The 18,953-nt window shown below is 37.9% G+C and overlaps 1 protein-coding gene across 1 annotated transcript in view; it reads right to left on the reverse strand.

Annotated features, from left to right (window-relative positions):
• The window catches only part of LOC104559641 (dynein axonemal heavy chain 5), a 163,405-nt gene that overhangs the window by 14,489 nt on the left and 129,963 nt on the right, over window positions 1–18,953 (reverse strand). The window contains exons 70-73 of the mRNA XM_061994521.1: window positions 18,667–18,788; window positions 17,140–17,487; window positions 11,705–11,893; window positions 3,715–3,847 (exon numbers count right to left, since the gene is read on the reverse strand). Coding sequence (XP_061850505.1) covers window positions 3,715–3,847; window positions 11,705–11,893; window positions 17,140–17,487; window positions 18,667–18,788 — 792 coding nt within the window. The remainder of the gene's footprint in view (window positions 1–3,714; window positions 3,848–11,704; window positions 11,894–17,139; window positions 17,488–18,666; window positions 18,789–18,953) is intronic.

Raw genomic sequence — 18,953 nt, forward strand, 5'->3', positions numbered from 1 at the left:
CAGTATCTTCATTAGTGGGAGAGGGGGTTTGAAGTGTCTACTCTCCAACAACCAGCTAAGATGTTTTTATTTTGTGCTACAGGCTTCTGTGCTTCCACAGGAGGAAGATAAAGAATGTACACAGGAACTCTATAGCTCGTATACTACTACCCTACGAAGAATATGGTCACCTGACAGGCGTGCAAGATCTGATGTCCATCATCTATTAGAGTCTGGAGTTTTGGTTCAAGCCCTGTGTCTTACTGTTCCTTGTCTCTAAAAAGATTTATCTATTTGGAACATAGCCTCTATTTAGGTCACTTGAGAGGACAGTCATCACTGCTGCTTTCTGATTTATATGAAGCTCTGTAGTACACCAACTGTGAAATAAATTCTGGGCAATCAATAAGTAATTAAAACAGAACTAATGGCTGGGACATAACTGAGAGTAGAAAGTGCAGCTACAATCTAATTATTACATTTGATCCAAAAAAAAAGTATCCCTCCGGGCAGCAAAGTTTATTGGTGGAGAGGCAGGCATGTGGGGCATGGCTGCCAACAAATATGTTGGACACATGCTGTGCATCCTTATCCCTCCCAAAAGCTGAACGCTGCTCAATTTGCCCTCGGGACAAAGGGACAAAACTGGGTCTGCTAATTCCCTCAACATCCCTCATGTTTGGCTGTATATAGAATGGTTTGGGTTGGAAGAGACCTTAAAGCTCATCTAGTTCCAATCCCCCTACCATGGCAGGAACACCTTCCACTAGACCAGGTTTCTAGAAGCCCCATCCAGCCATGTCTCAAACACTTTTAGGGATGGGGCATCCACAACCTCTCTGGGTAACCTGTATCACTCTCACAGTGAAGAATTTCTTCCTAGTATTTAATCTAAATCTTTCATCTTTCAGTTTGAAGTCATTAATCCTTGCCTTATCACTAATGCCTTTGTAAAAAGTCACTCCCCAGCTTTCTTGTCAGCCCCCTTTAGGTACTGGAAGGCTGCTTTAAGGTCTCCTCCAAACCTTCTCCAGGCTGAACAACCTCAACTCTCTCAGTCTGTCTTCAAAGGAGTTGTACTCCAGCCCTCTCATCATCTTCACAGCCTTCCTCTGGAATCACTCCAACAGATCCATGTCCTTATGTTGGTGGCCCCAGAGCTGGATGCAGCACTCCAGGTGGGGTGTCACCAGAGCAGAGACAGAGAATCACCTCCTTCAGCCTGCTGGCAACACTTCTTGTGATGCAGCTCATGATACGGTTGGCTTTCTGGCCTGCATGCCTATGTTGCTGGCTCATATTCAGTTTTTCATTCCACCAGTACCCCCAAGTCCTTCTCTACAGGGCTCCTCTCAATCCATTCTCCACCCAGCCTATATTTGTGCTTGGGATTGTCCTGACCCATGTGCTGGACTTTGCACTTGGCCTTGTTGAACTTCATGAGGTTTGCGCAGGCCCGACTCTTGAGCATGTCAAGGTCCTTCTGGATGGCATCCCTTCCCTCCAGTGTGTCGACCACACCACACAGCTTGGTGTTGTTGGCAAACTTGCTGAGGGTGCGCTCAGACCCACTGTTCATCTTGCTGACAAAGATGTCAAACATGGTCTGTGGCTGAGGAGGACTTTATATTACCTGAAATGTAACTGAGTGAGCAACAGGAAAAGGACAAAGTCCATATACTCACAAACAAACTCCAGAATCAAATATTCAGACCTCTTTTCACAAAACTACATACAACATGAACATGGACTATATTCTTTAAAATTTGTTTGAAAATCTAGACCTGCTTTAAACAGGTGCTCAGGACTTAACAGGTTCATGAAGCCAGAGCCAGGTGCATGACCAGGGCAGATGTTAAAATTCACACAATCTGTTTGAGCTGGCAGATCAGTTTACCTCTTGTGAATTAAAAAGAGCACCTCAGATGATTTGAGACTGTGGTTGACTAGTTTTGGGGGAGGATCGAGTATGAGAGTTTGGGGTTTTCCCTTTTGCTCTGGTGAGAGAGAGTGTCTAAATGTTCTTTCCATCCCCTAATTAACAGTCTACTACAAGCACTTGATGTACCATGAATCTGCCAGAGGCCATTAATTGGTATTGTTAACTACGCATCCAATTTTGTTTTCAGAGCAATTTTTCACAGTTTTAACTTGCCTGTCCCTTAGAAAATTATAATGTTTTAGAGAACTGCACAAAAGTTACAGCATTAACTTGATTAAACACCTGGTAGAGGACTGTGCCCACTGTGGAACTGAATACTAAGTGCAAATAAATTACGTTACTCATCTACTCCTCTGCAGAATACTTTACATTTTGAGACTTTAAATATATCTGTCACAATCAAGGAAAGATTAATACTTTCTTGGATGGAAAGCATCATATTAATTTACTTGAAAAGTGACTCTATGTACATATAAAAGGGAACTTTCAGCTCAGTACTGAAAAAGAGGACAATTGTTTCTTCCAGTTTGGATAGGTTATTACAGGATACGGAAGCTAATTACCCTTGGGCACATTTATTAACCTCTTCCCTAAACTCAGATTATAGTCATTTTGTTTCTAAAGCATGCATTGTTGTCTCAGTGTATCATACAAATGATAGGGGAAAACCAAAAATCCCTTTGAATTCTTATATAACAAAACAACAAATTTTAAAAATCTCCCTCCATGAAAGACTCACAATGCAAAGACTGGAAAATGTCAGTAAGACAGATCATGGCACTGCCATCATCTATATCAGAAGGAGCTAGTTTTGAGACACTATGACCTTCTCTCTGTTGGGACAGTTTGCTGTCTCAGATGTTTTCTGCCTGTGCTCTAGAGCAGCAGACTTGCGTGAGATCTCAACCAGTGGAACTGAACCATTCCTGCTTCGTTTTCATTTACTGTTAATTCATGAAGCTTGGCTGAGCAACAGTATACCTTACTTCCTGGATATTTCAGGTCTTGTAGATAAGCAAAATGGGGAGTGAAAACAAAAAGCAGATGGTAACATCATCATCCCTTCTTTTTCCTCACTCCTTTCTGCTCAATTTTCCATCTGCTCTAGTTGCCTGTACTCCTGACTTATTTTAGCTACATTTACCATTGCTCACTTTCAGCCAAATACTCCTGTTTCTCAGACATACTAATTGCTGTTGCCTACCTTCTGTGATGGCTAAAAGAACTCCATCACTCTCTTTTAACTGGCTCACCAATCACTTCAGCTTCCATTTAGAGACATCCTATTTGGTGTAACCAGTATCACGAACATTGCCAAATTAGAGTCTGAAATTAGAGACTTTACCACTTGGCCTCCTGAATGCCCTGTCCCTCAATTACTTAGCAGCGACACTTCTACCTTGTTCTATATCATTAAGTCTCGGCTTCATTTCCTAATTTACTCCAGCACATAACCTGTGGACCTAATCACACAATTCAGTTCCTCTGAGCTCTGTAGAGATCCAAGAGAGAATCACAGAAGTGTAGTAGTGCTGTGGGACATGAACTACAATACTGGAGCACATGCATACAGAACAAATTAATGTGTAGTGTCCTTAGAGATGTAGTCAGGAGTCTTTAAGGGCTGGAATTAGGGGTCATATGATAAAGAGAGAGAAAAAGAGAAAAAACAGAAGCAGAAGAGAACAAAAGAGAAAGAGGTAGGAAAGGAGGGGAAATACATATTTAGTAATACAGTATAAACACTTTTTAGCAATAAATTAATTAGTGTAATTTTTACTATTGCAACTTACCATCAATAGCCAATTTGAGATCAGTCAGTGTAGTTCGAACTCTTGATATAACATGTTGCATGCGGTCAATTTCTTGACGGAGAAATATATTTATAGGTTGAGCAGCTCCCATCTTTTGCAGCTGGGCTTTCACCTAAGCAAGAATTGTGCAGTGATTATAAAATTAAATCTCCTGTTTCCTATGCAATAATTTTTGAAAGTAAAAGAATGTTTTATCAATTGTATCACATAAGTCTTGAGAAAATAAACTTTTATGTAACAGATGGCCATTCAGGTCCTGTGCCAACTGCAAGATTTAGCACACTACAACTCATTAGCTTACCAAAATGAACTCTTCCATCATTCTAAGGAGGGTAAGTTTCCTATTTTTGAAGGGACATAGTAGTTCCTTCTGTCTCTGTTAGGATGCAAGGTCTTCTGTCTAACCCCCTCCCTGCCCCACCGTGCTATACAAAAGCAAGTCTGATGATAATGGCAACTTTTTCACTACTTCTTCACCTGCTGACTTGAAATAATGCTACAACTGGAGTTTGACTTAACAAGTACAATGATATATGAAAGGTGCTACTTCCAGTCGCACATGACTCATAAGACTAGGTGCTCATGGATACAAAACTAGAGAGACAAAATTGCCAAGAATAATACAGATGCCACAGCATTCTATTACAATGTTAGGCATACCATTTTGTAGGTAGGACCTTTTGTTCTTTGTTTTTAAGCATGTTTCATACATATTAAACAGAGAACATTAAAAAATGTAAGTAGTTGTCTATGTTACTTAAGGACGAGTCACAGCAACAGTAGCAAAAGCATTCTTTGTCTCATTTTAGCATGTGATGCCTATACAATCTGTTTCAGACATACACTTTGTATCAAAGATCTCTGTATACAAGAGTACATGAGAAGATTTAGTGTCATTTGCAAAAAATGTGGTGCCTGTACCTCACATAGTACCAGAATTTGTGATTTTTAATATTTCTGAGTGTTTTTCCTCACTATGAGTCAGGCCTCAAAAACCCAATGGCCTTCCTACACTTGCGTCCCCTCAGCCACCTGCATCACTTTCATATTGAAGCAGCCTGAACCCTGATTTTTGCCATAATCACACCTTCCTCTGCAGGTGAGATTCTGCAAGGGGATTCTGGAACCAAAAAGAAATCTCAAACAGAAAAATAAGATCCTAAATCCAGATATCTATATGGCCACTAATTTATTTGAGCTTACTAACAAAAGACGAAGAAAGAGTTAGGAAGTCTGTTCTTTCGAAGAGCAGAATATAATTTGAATTCTACTGCAGCCAAGTAGAAGCCACAAGATTTGGTATGATGCATGCTATGTTATGAAGGCCAGAAGTCCACTGGATTTTACTTTGAGTTTTTCCAGATATACTCGTATATCTCATTGCATACATTATTATGTATATAAAACATTATATATACATAGAAAACATTCCTGAAGATCTTATTATTACACTGAATAGCAAGTTTCTGCAGAATTAATAAAATATAGCAGTTGAGCAGTTACATGAGTAAATGCTTTGACAATTTCCAATTCTCAAGTTTCAACTCCAGCCTGTGTGTGACAGGCTGACATTTATTCTTGCATCTATCATCACTTACATGGACTGACTGGACCTAATCATAAATAAATAAAGTACTCTTTTTCAACTTTATATCCTGTTCTCCTTGGAAGACAGCTATCAGCAAGGTTGGTCATCATATTTGAATCACAATGACCCATGAGTTTGTCAGACAGAATGTCCACGAAATAAGTGCCAGCCAATTATGTTAATGATTTGCAGTGTTACAGTTCATTTTACAGACTGAGTTAATGTGTGTCTTCCTCTAAAAGAGAAAAAAGTGAGACTAGAGATGAGACAATAAAGTCTTTTATAAACTCTTTTTGAATAACTTACAGAATAAAGTCAAGGAAAGCTTCTTCTTTCTGAAGTTTTATAGGAATCAATGCTTTTCCCTCTTGCCAAAATGGCAAAACAAAAGTTCAATTTTTTTTCCAGGACACCTAGAAGTTTAGTGCGTGACACTAATAAGAAAGGAATTACACAGAATATAGTCCATGCATTTTATCCTTTAAATAACAAATGATCTTTTTTTTTCTAGTCTACAAAGCATGGGCTCCTTCTGGGGATCATTTAGAGGAAGAATTCCTAACATTTGAGGAAAAAATGCATAGAAGATATTGTTAAAGGTGTTTTCCAAAATACTGATATTTATGAATCTACAAGATTAAATAAATAAATATTATTGTACTACTACTACTAAAAATTGTTTAACTAGGGAATTCTCAGAATCTAAACATTCTGCAGTTTTTTTAATGTGCCTACAAAAATAGTTGTAGTGTTTTGAATAATGATATGAACCAACAATGCAGAAATTTGTTAACCCCTCTTAGATGTGTTTACTGCACTCACTGGAGAACCAAGCATAATCAGACATAAAGACTGGAAAAAATTGCATACTTCCTACCTTAGTGTATACATATCAATCCTGATCTGTAGTGAGATTGACTGGGTGTAACACAGTGCCTTTCTTGGAAATCCTGCTGTTAATATTCATTTTAAATAGCAGCCCTGAGGTATGATTGACTGTTTTTTATTAGAATTCTTATCAAGCCATCAGATTACTTACTTCCACTGTTGTATTTATTATGACATAAAGAGATGGATACTGACAGAAGAAAAACTCAATAGACAAAACTCACTAATCAAAATAGCTTCTCTGAGATTCAGATACTAATTCCATAAAGCCCACTTAAAACCTCTCCTTTTTGTTATGCAAACAGCTGTCAACTAACATAAAACAAGGTGATTCAAGAAAGGAGCAAGTAAAAATCACAATCTTAAGAGCTTTGCCTACATGATTTTGCAATGCGTATCTCTACGTTGAATTCTTCAATACACATTTCTTAAGCCATTCTCAGGTCACAAACCTTTTGTAGCCATGTATTTTATAGGCCATTCAGCAGAAAAGCAGTTACCAAACAGTAATCAAGTTACTGTAGCAGTAACTTTTCAGTTTAAGCTCTTATTTTCAATAGACATGGTTACTTGCTACATTCTTTGTTTAGCTGAAATGGGAAGTCCATCATTCTGTGAGATGATGTAGATAACAAAAGACTAACTCAAGGTGTGTCTAAACCAAAACTCTTTTCAAGTGGTATCAAGGACCCATTCCTTGTATACAAGGAAGTAGGCAGCAAAATATGTAGAAAATAGCTGAGACCACTGTAGGTCACATTGGATAACCTCTGCATCTGATAGAATTGGTAAGAAAAGTAGAGACATCTTACAAAAACATCTATATTACTGTTTTCATTCAGATCCCAACATTTTATTTGTAGGAAAAAAACCCTTCACTGAAAACTAGATTCCAGGCACACGAAGTGGGTTAGCTTCAAATTAAACAAACTCAAAAGGGAGTGTAACGTACTCCAGCCATTAATGGGTGTTCAGCCTACAAGCCCAGACTAAAGTTAGAATAAAGAAAATTCTCCAATAAAACATTTAATGCAGGCCTGGGGTCCTCAGATGAACTTCCCATGCAATTTTTACTAATGCAGTCATAGTCTTAGTGTAGGGTAAGGTGAAATCAATACTACAAAAAACATTTAAGAATAAAATCCCATTGCTATTTCTGTTAAAAGCTAATCTCCAATAAAATGTAGTATCTTTGGAATGTCTGTGTCTATTCTGTAGCAAGCTTTTTTTCAAGCTGCAAGGATCATTTTTATTATAAACCTCTGTGTGTGACAGGCTGACATTTATTCTTGCATCTATCGTCACTTACATGGACTGACTGGACCTAATCATTTTACCACTAATCTTGCTGTTACCTGTGAAGCAAGACCCAGAAGCAAAAAGGGTCGTGAAAGCAGAATTGTTATTCTGTCTTTGCTTTTGGAGTGAGAAAAATGAAGACAGTTTTAGGTCAGGAGAAAGGTGTATTTTGTTTTTCCATCACCTGTGTCAAACTGCAGTCTGATAAGGCATGCAAAGGAGACTTGTTTTGTTTATAATCTTTTGGGTCAACACTGAGACAGTGATTTCACTGGTCAGAGAAAACATTGCAAGAACACAACAACAGAAGTAGAAGCAGATATCATGAGGTAAAATGGTTGCCCTGTTTTGAAAGCTGTTGGGTTCCAAAGTCATTGCCAACGGCTAATAATTGAGAAATTCAGGTCTCTGTGTGACAGTCTGAATTTTCTCACAGTGTATCAAGAGAAAGTACAAGCCAGAACTTGAATGTCAGCAAATAATTGGTTTCAGTACCATCTGTCCCTAACCTAGTCTGGGGGGTTTTAACTCTGAGAAAATTCACTCTACACTTTCTAAAGGTAGCCTCAAGGACTGATCAAAGATAGCCAAGGCACCTGCCACTTTTTCTGAAGAATATTTACTTTTAATTATCTTAATTTGTTTCCTAAACTTTTTGTTCCTTTTCTCTACTGATAGACTCTCTATAACTGGATTTCCAAAGACCACCACGTCATGGCCCTACTGGAGCACACAATTCTTCTGAAAACAAACCCAAGATTCACTGCTAGGACTAATGAATGTTTTTCATTTTATTGCTCTTATCCAATAAGGCATGCATAGGAACTCTTTTTGACACATTTGTTCAGTCTTACAATTCAGCATATTAGTTTCATTTGCTTCAGGATTGTTAAACTGATCTAGTAGGTAATAATGTCCTGAACAGAGGTAATAATGTCCCGAATGACCAAATGTTGACTTAAATTGACAAACAACAGATCTCATCTCATTCCCTGTTTTTTTAAGACATCACAGGAAGAAATTACATAATCCATTTCACTCCTTGCAAGCTTACTTTCATTTGTTTATTATATTATAGCTTCTGCTAAATTCTGTAGCTGCTTCCCTCAGAGGGTATCTAAACTCTTCCTTCTCTTCTGCTTTGACTAATGAAATTCTTGGTTATATGTTAGTCAACATGATCTTTTTTTTTCTTTTGGTGTTTTAGACATTATTATTTTTGCCAGTTAATGTAAAGTTTCATTAAAAAATGTAGCTCTCTTTACAGTTTACTCCTGCCATCTCCAACCTTCTAAGAAGTTCTAGAATAACAGTTTCCGTTGAGATGAGAAGCACATTTGATACAGATTTTTTGCTTATTGTGTAGAGGTTGACAAACTCCTGTCACATAAAAACATCTGCAAAGAGAGGGAACTGGACACTAATGGCAGAAAAGGGAAGTTTCCCTCCTACAAAGACTGCTTTTGATAAAGACCCAAATGAGTTCTAAGATCTAGAGAATGAGAGAAAGGGTAAATCCATTAGACAAAATGAAAAAAGAAATACTGATGAATCAGGAATTGCAAGAATCTCATAACATTGCAGAAGTAAAATCTGAAAATGGAGTGCAGCTGACGCAGCCAAGAAAACGTAGAGAGGAACATGTAATTACTAATAATTAACTGTTGGAAAATGACCAGAGGATGTTCTGTAGATACTCAGAGCAAATGACTGACTACCATGATAGAAAAACAAAGCATAACATTTGGCTGGTTCTGTGGAAAAGTTCCATGTCATCTGTCAGTAATGTGGACTGAGGAAACATGTAGAGTGGTGTGACTAATCAAAGAGAAGTGCAATTAACAGATCAAAATGTACAGAGCCTGAGAAAATTAGAAATGACCAGAAGAGGTGGTATCTACATGTATTGATATGAGTATGAAACAATCTTACATCCTGGGCTCAGAACACATTTGCAAGAAATACAAAGGGAAAAAGTAGATCTGAGAGGACATTGTGCCTATAAGAATGAAGGGAAGGCTGGGGGAGGGAGGGCAGGGGTGGGAGGCAAGCTGATCTTAAAGTATTCATATCTAATGCTGGTTTGCCCTGTACAAACATCTATCTCCTTACTCCAATCATAAAAAAAGCTGTCAAGCAAACAGAAGCAAAAAAGCCTTCCTTGAACCTCAGAGAAGTGGTACAAAAGCAACAAACTAATTGTGAGCATTGTTATTGCTTATAAGAAAATAAAAATCTGTATGCATGATTGACAGATCATGAGAAAAGATAGGAGCTTGTCATGCTGCTGGATGATTAGAGCACTGAAAACAATTGGTGGCAATTTATTTTTTACAGTCACATGAAGAAGTATATACTGTACCCAAATACAGTAGTAAAATAGGGACAAGTTAAGAGGGTAGGATACAACTTCCAAAATAAAACTCTCCAGACAATTTGTCCTTAACTACAGCTCCTGGCTTCGTAACTCATCTTCAAAGCTAAAACACTCAAGGAAGTAACTGAAAAGCGGAGGCCTATTCTATGTGTGCTTTTTGTGCATAAACTAAATGAATAAACTAAGAAGGAATGAGTGAATGAGATTAAAATTAAACAGAAGAAATGCCAGAGAAAAATAGTATTTGTTCAAATGATTTAAAATTGAAATTTGAATTAAACAAGCATAAGTGCATTTTACAAGACTAAAAGGCCCTGCACAAATTTCCCAGGGGTAAAATGTGAGGGCAAGAATACCCTCTGGTTACAACAAAAAGTCCTGTACTACTGATGTCTTCTAAGTATTATGAATTCCTCAGGAGGAAAAGAGTTGGCAGTTTAACAAGGGAATGAAGAGATACTGCCTTGGAGGATTTTAGTAAATTTATTGAAAACATTAGCTCAATACACTGATTACAAATATGGCAAAATTATAAATGCTACCCATTCAGTATTTTATTGCTATTGCAAATTGGGGGGGGGGGGGAGGGAAGTCTAAATAGATGAATAAAGCAAGAAGAAACTAGTGAAAAAGATTTTTTCTCATAGGAAGGATAAAAGAATAGGAGGTAAAACAATCCATGGTGTATAGGTGTAGATCCAAGATGTAAATTATAAAATTTATTTAAATTAGTATTATTCATTATTATATGTACTACTTCTTATTGTTATTTATAGTATTTATTTATCATTAAATAACATCATGAAAACCAGAAAGATGACTTCATTCCAAATCAAATTCTGCAAATTAATGACTACTATCACTAGGAATCACTCAATAAGCAGGTGATAAAACAAGGCAGACAGAAGCAGCGATGGATGGAAAAATAACTATATGGAGAAAGCTGTTAGGAAACCTCACTATAAAAAGTATCTTGCCAAAAGGAGAATGAATAGAGAAGTTCTACATTGAATTTTGACAGTACAGAAGAGGCTATTTATGCAAGGCACATTCAATCTGAGATGAAGAGCAGAACAAAAGACAAGAAGTATTGCCAGGGCCCCAAGACTATTGGTTGGAACCTAAGTGGATATTCTAAGTTGGATTCTAGGGGAAGAAAATAAAGTATAACATAACAAGTTGCAATACTACATACTGAGCACTCTACAAGCTTGGACTGCAACCAGGGAAAAAAGGCACTATCAGTGCAAACCAGATTTGTAAATAATAAAATAATGGAAACTAGAGGGTTTCAATAGTTAGTGTTCATGAAACACACGGCAAAACACCAAATCCTACTTACAAACTCATGCAAGAGTGCCTTATGCTGGATTTTTTAATTTAATTCAACCATTAATAAAAAATGCAAGAAAAGACGGATAAATGTATCTGTTATGGTTCAAACTCAAAAGAATCTGGGGCATTAAAAAGTCAGTGATAAAATCTATTACTCATACGTTGGTACCATAATAAGAGTAGGTAAATTGAAAGCCGTAAGCAATATAAGATGACTGATCCTTCAGAAAGAGGCACCAGCGTCTTCTAAGCCACCACTCTCTGAAGTCTCTAATGACTAATTAAGTGGGCTACGGAATTTGAAATATATGTTTCTGACATAGGAGTATTTTAGATAATAAACCAAACCAGACTTTTAAAAGACTGTGCATCATTTTAAGAGCTTTTTAAGCCATGTACCCGTTAAATTTAAGAAGGACAATAAAATGTACTCACACATACATACACACATAAAACATCTGTATCTATAAAGCAGCATGTACCTCGTGAGGGTTATAATCTGGAGGTAACTTCTCTAGCATCTCATCAGCAAGACGTCGAACCACTGCTTCTCGGGTTTCTCCTCCTCCAGTGCTGCTGCCTTTGGGCTGGATGCTCACTATTGTACTTAATGTCTCATTAGCCAGATTAGTCTGGTAAGTTATATCTGCATTAGGGTGAAGTCCAAATACCTTAAAGTAAAAGGGTGAAAAAAATAGATACGAAAAAAAAAAGTTATTTTCCTCCTAAAATTATATCAGTGAAAATGGATAAAGGAAAACCTCAACTTGATAAAAAAATAGACATGAATAGGTCAGTGGCAGTACACTCATTTAACCAGTCAAGGACCAAGTGCCCAAATTACACAAAAAACATTAACATAAGATGGATATACAATAGTGTTTTCATTCATATGAGTGGAGTTTTTTTAACATATTCTGATTGTCTTCACATAGCAGGCTTTGGATTGTGCTGTGGAGTGCTATCAGGCATTCAATCTGATTCCACTGTTTCAGACTAGGGCTTGCTGGAAACACATCATATGTGAACACTGTCTCTTCACTATTAGCTCTTACTCTCTCTGGTTATAGGAGCTCAAGTAGATGCCCCTAATAATCAGACCAGGTACCAGTGCTAACACATTTTGGTTTACTCAGTCTCCTAGGCTTATAAGGCACGTGGCATAGTGAATAAAACGGTGGCTATATTCTAAGTAACTAAAGATTTTACGACTGGTGATAAATTTAGGATATTTTATGGTTTATCTATTTTTAGCTTAAGTCTCCCACTGCTTACTTCCCCCTTTTGTGGAACTGAATTATTTTTTTTGAAATACAGCCTAGCACAGAATTACTGCAAAGCTGCCCTTTGTCTGAATGATAATAGCTTTCTCAGAAACTTCCACTGAAATATCAGTAAGTCTATAATTGTCAGGTTGACAAGTGCAACTCTTCTCCAGGAGGAATTGCACTGTGACTTATTTCACAAGCCCTCATTTAATTATAGCTATTAACTATCTCTTACAAACTTTGAACCACTGATCCAACACTAAGGAAGGCTTGCCCTCAAACTGAGTACCAAGGCCAAGCAATCTTCCATTTCTCATTTTTCATTTTTTTTTCAAATTTTACATCAGAATTGGTATATTACAAGAAGACACTTCTAGTAACCAGTATCTACATATCCTGAGGAAAGAGTAAAAAAGGCCATATGTAATATGATGCTTGCAAATCTAGAAACTCAGAGACAAGGGGTATAAGTGGCTGTACCTGTGTTAAAGCCAGCAAAGCTGCACTGCTTTATACCAGATGTGGATCTGATCCTTACAGCAGCACAAAGAACATAGTACAGACATAACACTGCATGTGAGAGAAAGTGTGAATATAACTAACACAGAATCTTTTCTGCTTTTGCTCTCGAACAAGACCCTTTGTTTGTTTATTTTTGCTCTAGCAGATTTTGTGGCAATGCTAAAGCCTAAGTTAGAAACATGAAAATAACTGCCATCGGGAATGTAAATTGCAGTGCTAGTCCAAAGGTTAACTTCCAAATTGGTGTAATATTGTCAGACAGGGTTGTTACATGGAAGATAACTCTGGTACTATGTTTTTTATGCAAGTGATGTATGAGGGAATAAGAACAAAGAAACCAGAGTAGTAAAGCAGTGGGTGGAGCAGTGTCCTAGATGTCCTGTATATTAATCAAGGAGCCCAATCTCTCATTCTTTTTGATCCAAAATCTCTGGGAATTCTGATTAAAAAAAGGATGTTGGCTTTTTTTTTTTTAGCCTGATAAATCCTCAAAACCAATTGCTAAGGCTCTACACCCCTCTGAAATCAAAGTCATTTTCAAAGAGATTGCTGAGTTCAATAGCCCTCTTCAGATGTCAGTGTTTATTCTGATCAGAGGTTGAAATTTTATCAAAAGAGCAAGGATACAGCAATCAGAGTTATTCAGTCTTTCTTTCTTAACCAAAAATGGAAAGGAGAGGAAACAAAGATACACTGTTTTGACTAGCGCAATATCCTTTGTGGAACAAAGAACACTGGGAGATTAAAAGGTCAAAGGTTTCCATGAGCACTTTTGACAGATTTTGGAACAGCAGATAAAAAGTCATAGCTTTCTTCCTAACTTGTGAAAATGCAAAGGAAAAAGAAGTTTGCATTCCTGCACTTGATCCTATTTACATAAAAGTCAAAGGTAAAGTTCTCCTACATCAAACCATATATACAGATTTTTTTTTTACAGCCATCAAAATACTTTAAAAATACTTTAGAGCATTGTGAGATAGGTTCACAAGTGCTTAGCAAAGCAGATACATGAAAGGAGCACCTGAGATCTGATAGAGTCAAGGTTCATACACTGATAGGAACCACTTCACGAGGTCGGCTCGGATGGATCCCACTGGTGCATTATTATGGCTGCATTTACCTTCACTTGGAAAAGGTCCATCACTGCCAGCACAAATACCCTTGCATTCTGCTTTCACTGCCTTCAGAAATTCAAAGCTTTTCAAGTTCATTTTATGACCTTGGTATCTTCTAGCCCTGAGCCAGAACATTATCAGTAACAGAAAAGTAGTTTTTTTATATTCAGTCCTGTCTGTTTCATTTTAATAGAACTTATTTCCAAAGGCATTTATCAACTTAATAGCAATGAGTCAGAAAACCAGAGCATTCACTTCTGTTTCAGTTTTAACCAACTTCATCCTGTATGCCTCTACCAAAGGGAGGTGAAAGTTGCAGACCTCCAACTCATGTGAGGACTGCAGTATACACACACTGGGTCATGTAAAAGTGGTTGCAATCAGGAGGCCCATCAACTCATGGCAACATCCAGGTCTTCCTGTTGTCAAAATGGAACAATCTCCCAATTATAACTTGCAAAATGAGACTTTATGGCTTTTAAATTGTCACTGTTTCTCATGTTGCATGTCTGCTCAATCGCATACAGAACTGCAAAATCTCCAAATAGTTTAGTTTGGAAGAGACCTCTGAGGGTCATCTAATCCAAACCATCTGCTCAAGCAGGGTCAGCTAAAGCAGGCTGTCCAGCACAGTCTCCAGTTGGGATTTTAGTATCTACAAATACTGAGACTCCAGAACCTCTCTGACAACCTTCATTGTAAAAAAGTGTTTCCTTGTCAGATGGAATTTCCTTTTCTTTAATTTACGCTCATTAGAATTTCCCGTTGTTTAATTTATGCTCGCTGCCCTTGCTCTTTCACTAAGTATCATAAAAAAAAAGCTCCAGCTCTATTTTTACACCCTTCCAACAGGTATTTATACACATTGATAAGATCCTACTCAAGCCTCCTCGAGGCTAGAGTACCAGCTCTCTCAGTCTGTCCTCATCTGACAGATACTCCAGCCCCTTATTCACCTTTATAGCCCTGCCCTGGACTCTGTCCAGTAATCTGTCCTTTCCTTGTACTGGGGAGCCCAGAACTGGGCACATTACTTCAGATATGGTCTCAACAGTGGTCAGTAGACGGGAAGGATCTCCCCCCTCAAACTACTGTATCACCTACTTCTTCCTCATACTGTTTGTCTACCATGAGTGCATGTTGCTGGGTCATCATCAGCCAGTTGTCTACCAGGACAATCAATGCAGGATTTTGCTTTTGCCATAGTCAAATTTACGTGATTCTGGGGAACTTCTTCAGCCTGTCTGAGTCTCTCTGGATAGCAGCACAATCATCTGGTCTATCAGCCACTTCTTCCAGTTTTGTATCTCGTGTAAACTTTTTGGAGGTGTATTGTATCCCTCATCCAGGTCACTAACAAAGATGTTAAACTGCATTGGCCCCAGAATCGACTCCTGGCACACAGCACTAGTGATCTGTCTCCAAGTGGACTCTGTGACACTGATCACAATCGTTCGGGACTTGTTATTTATCCAGTTTTCAAACCGCCTCACAGCACACTTATCTAAGCCATACTTTGTCAGCTTGTCTACAAAGATGTTATGGGAGGTAGTGTCAAATGCTTTGCTAAAGTAGAGGTAAAAAACAACCACTGCTCTCCTCTCATCCACCAAGCTGTTCATCTCATTGTAGAAGACTGAAAGGCTGGCCAAGCATACTTTCTCCTTCACAGATCCATGCTGGGCACTCTCAGTCTCCAGCTTGTTGTTCATATGTTTGGAAATGCTTTGCAATAGGATTTTCGCCAGCACCTTCCCAGAGACTAAGGTAAGGTTAACCAGTCTGTAGTTCCTCAGACCTTTCTTCTTCCTTTCTTAAAGACTGGAGTGATATTTGCTGTCTCTCACTTTTCAGGAACTTCCTTCAAACCCCATGACCATTTAAAAGCAATCGTAGCAACCTGATAATAACATCAACCAGCTTTCTCAGCGTTCCCAATTGCCATGAACTTATATATGTTCAATTTGTTTAAATGCTCCCTAAGTGGTTCTCTCCCACTAGGGATAAGTTACTTATTTGTTGGTTTTGGTTTTTTTTTTCTCAGGGGCCTGGGATTCCTGGAGGTCAGTTTTATTGGTAAAGACTAAGGCAAAGAAGGAAGTAAGCCTTTTTCCATGTCATTTCCATGTCATTTCTTGGTAGTTCTCCTGCCCCATTTGGCAATGGACCCACTTTTCCCCTAGTCATCTTTTTGCTGTTTACATACTTGTAAAATACTTTCTTGCTGTCTTTCACAGTCCTTGACAGATCCAACTCCGCTTTGGCTTTCCTAACCCTATACTTGCAAGTCTGGATGGTAACTCTATACTCTTGCTGGGTCACCTGCCCCTGCTTCCACTTCTTATACTCTTCCTTTCTGTGTCTCAAATTCAGCTAGGATTTTCTTATTCATACATTCAGGCCTCCTGCTGCCTTTGATTTCTTACTTGTTAGGATGGATATTTCTTGAGTTTACAGGAAGTGATTTCTGATTATAAACCAATTCTCCTAGAACCCTCTTGTCTCCAGGGCCATATTCCATGGGATTCTTCCAAATCTAGGGCTGTGGTCCTGCTGTTTGTCCTACGCCTTTCCCCCACTTAGGATCCTGAACTCCACCATTGCTTGCTGAAGTCTAGGTTGCCTCTAAATTTCACATCCCTAGCCAATCTTTCCTTCTCATAAGTATCAGGTCCAGGCAAATGCCTCTCTGTTGTCTCCTCAGTTACTTCCTGTGCCAGGAAGTTACCATTAATTCACTCAAGTAATTCACTTGTAGACAGCTTTAACCCTGCTATATCCTCTTTCCAGCAAATAATTAGGGTTGTTAAAGTCTTCCATGAGGATCACAGCCTGTGAACGTGAGACTTCTTCCAGTTTTTGAAGAAGTCCTCACCTACCTCCTCTTGCTCAGCAGTTCTACACTAGATACTCACTGTAATGGTCTGCCTGCTAATCTTGGCCTAGATATGCATGACTCTGGAAAATATACCTAATTAAATTACCTACCCTTAATATATTGAAATCTTTTACCTCAGGTGTATCGATCGCTGGCAATTGCTCTATGTACTGGAGATAGTCTTCAACTGTTTTCCCTTTTGGAATAACATAATCTTTGTAGAAACAAAACTTTTCACTAAACATATGCTCTCCAAACCACACTCTTGCATATGTATTCAGCAGTGCTTTGTCAAGGTCATCAGTTACACGGCCACCATATTGTACTTCTCCAAGCATATAACGAACACAGCTCCAGTTCACTCCACGTTTAATGTCCATGTCATCCAAATGATTCTGAACAAATTGCACGCTGGCTGTGAAGTCTGCCTGATTGAATTCATAAGGAATATTCCAGCCCAATGGACCAAACTTTCGTCTTTCCTGCAAAACAGAGTTAAAGGTAAAAGGCTAATGGATAGTAATTGTGAAGTGCAGAAGAACACACAAAATATTCCAAGAATTCAGCAGTCCAGCTATATGTTGTATTTCAGCAACTTTAAAATATGATAATTTTCTTAACACATACAAGGCCAAATGCTTGATTAATTATACACTCAAATATCTCTTCATTTATCATCATCAGTAGAGACATGAACAATAAACAAGAATATTAACATTTTCACAAAGGATAAATACTCTTTTTGAAGTGCAGAAAATCTGTGAGTCTAAAACTATAGTTTTTGAATTTCAAAAAGAAAGCTACTGTTTTTGGAAAGGATCTTCATACTCAGTTGCCATGATCATCGTCTGTGGTCCTCCTGTGGACCAGGTATATTTGTACCACTGATGTCTCTCTCTTCAAGGTGCAGACGCAAGTCAGAAAAGCTGCTTCTTACTGAACCATTGACACATGGCAGCTGGCAGTGTGTAGCTGTTAGGGCAACATCTGGTATTCAAACATTGTTAGTTTCCACTAACAAGTGATGGGCCACAGACAAGCAGACCACAGGCTTCTATTGAACCACAATGTATCACTACACGGATGACACCACGTTAAACGAACTAGGCACCAAATATAAAGCAAGAATACTGCAAAATCCATCAATAGAATGATGAAAAGTTGTGGCTAATCCATAAAGCACTATCTTTAATGGAACTCCTAAAAGGAAAGATCCAAAATCATCTTCCACCTTCATTTCATCCTACAGATTTCAGTGCAGGAAGGATTTATATTCACCCTCCTAGCCCTTCTCATTGTGAAAGCAGCAGTTTTAAGACTACCATTTTCCAATCCAAGCTGTAAATTTCTCTAATGTGCTTTTATGATTTAAAATATTATTAAAAAACCAGTTAGTTGAAAGACAGATCACACAGTCATGCCCAAAGACTTTAAGAGAAGAGTATGCTAATTGAACACTGGTTGACTGTCCTTTTTCCTCTGAAATATCATCCCTGTTAGAGGTACAAGATCAACATGAGCAGAGTTTTAAGTTCAAAGACAGTTGCAGTAATAGAGGTGTGTTGTTTCCTTTCTTATTTTATTTCTGTTAATTTATTAATATGGTGGATTAATAAATTAAATACAGTTTTATGAAAGAGAAACTAAATGTATTTTTAAACCTGAACAGTTGTGTGAAGAAATGCTACAGCATACAGCAACGGTTTCCACTGTGGCATGTTGCTCACTTCTAGATGATCCTGAGTAACAGCTGAGTATGTTCGTTTTAAGCCAGCTTTTACACCTAGAAATAAATATAAAAATGTAATATATGAGAAAAAAAAGTACGGAACCCATAAGTCTGACTTCTGTTAAGAAGAATTCTCTATTACAATTTATAGTATCTTATTTGTAGCTTCAAATAATCTCTTTGAATCAATTATCTGTTCAGTTGTTCATAGCAGACAAA

This window comes from Colius striatus, chromosome 4, assembly GCF_028858725.1.
Source record: "Colius striatus isolate bColStr4 chromosome 4, bColStr4.1.hap1, whole genome shotgun sequence".
Classification (NCBI taxonomy): domain Eukaryota; kingdom Metazoa; phylum Chordata; class Aves; order Coliiformes; family Coliidae; genus Colius; species Colius striatus.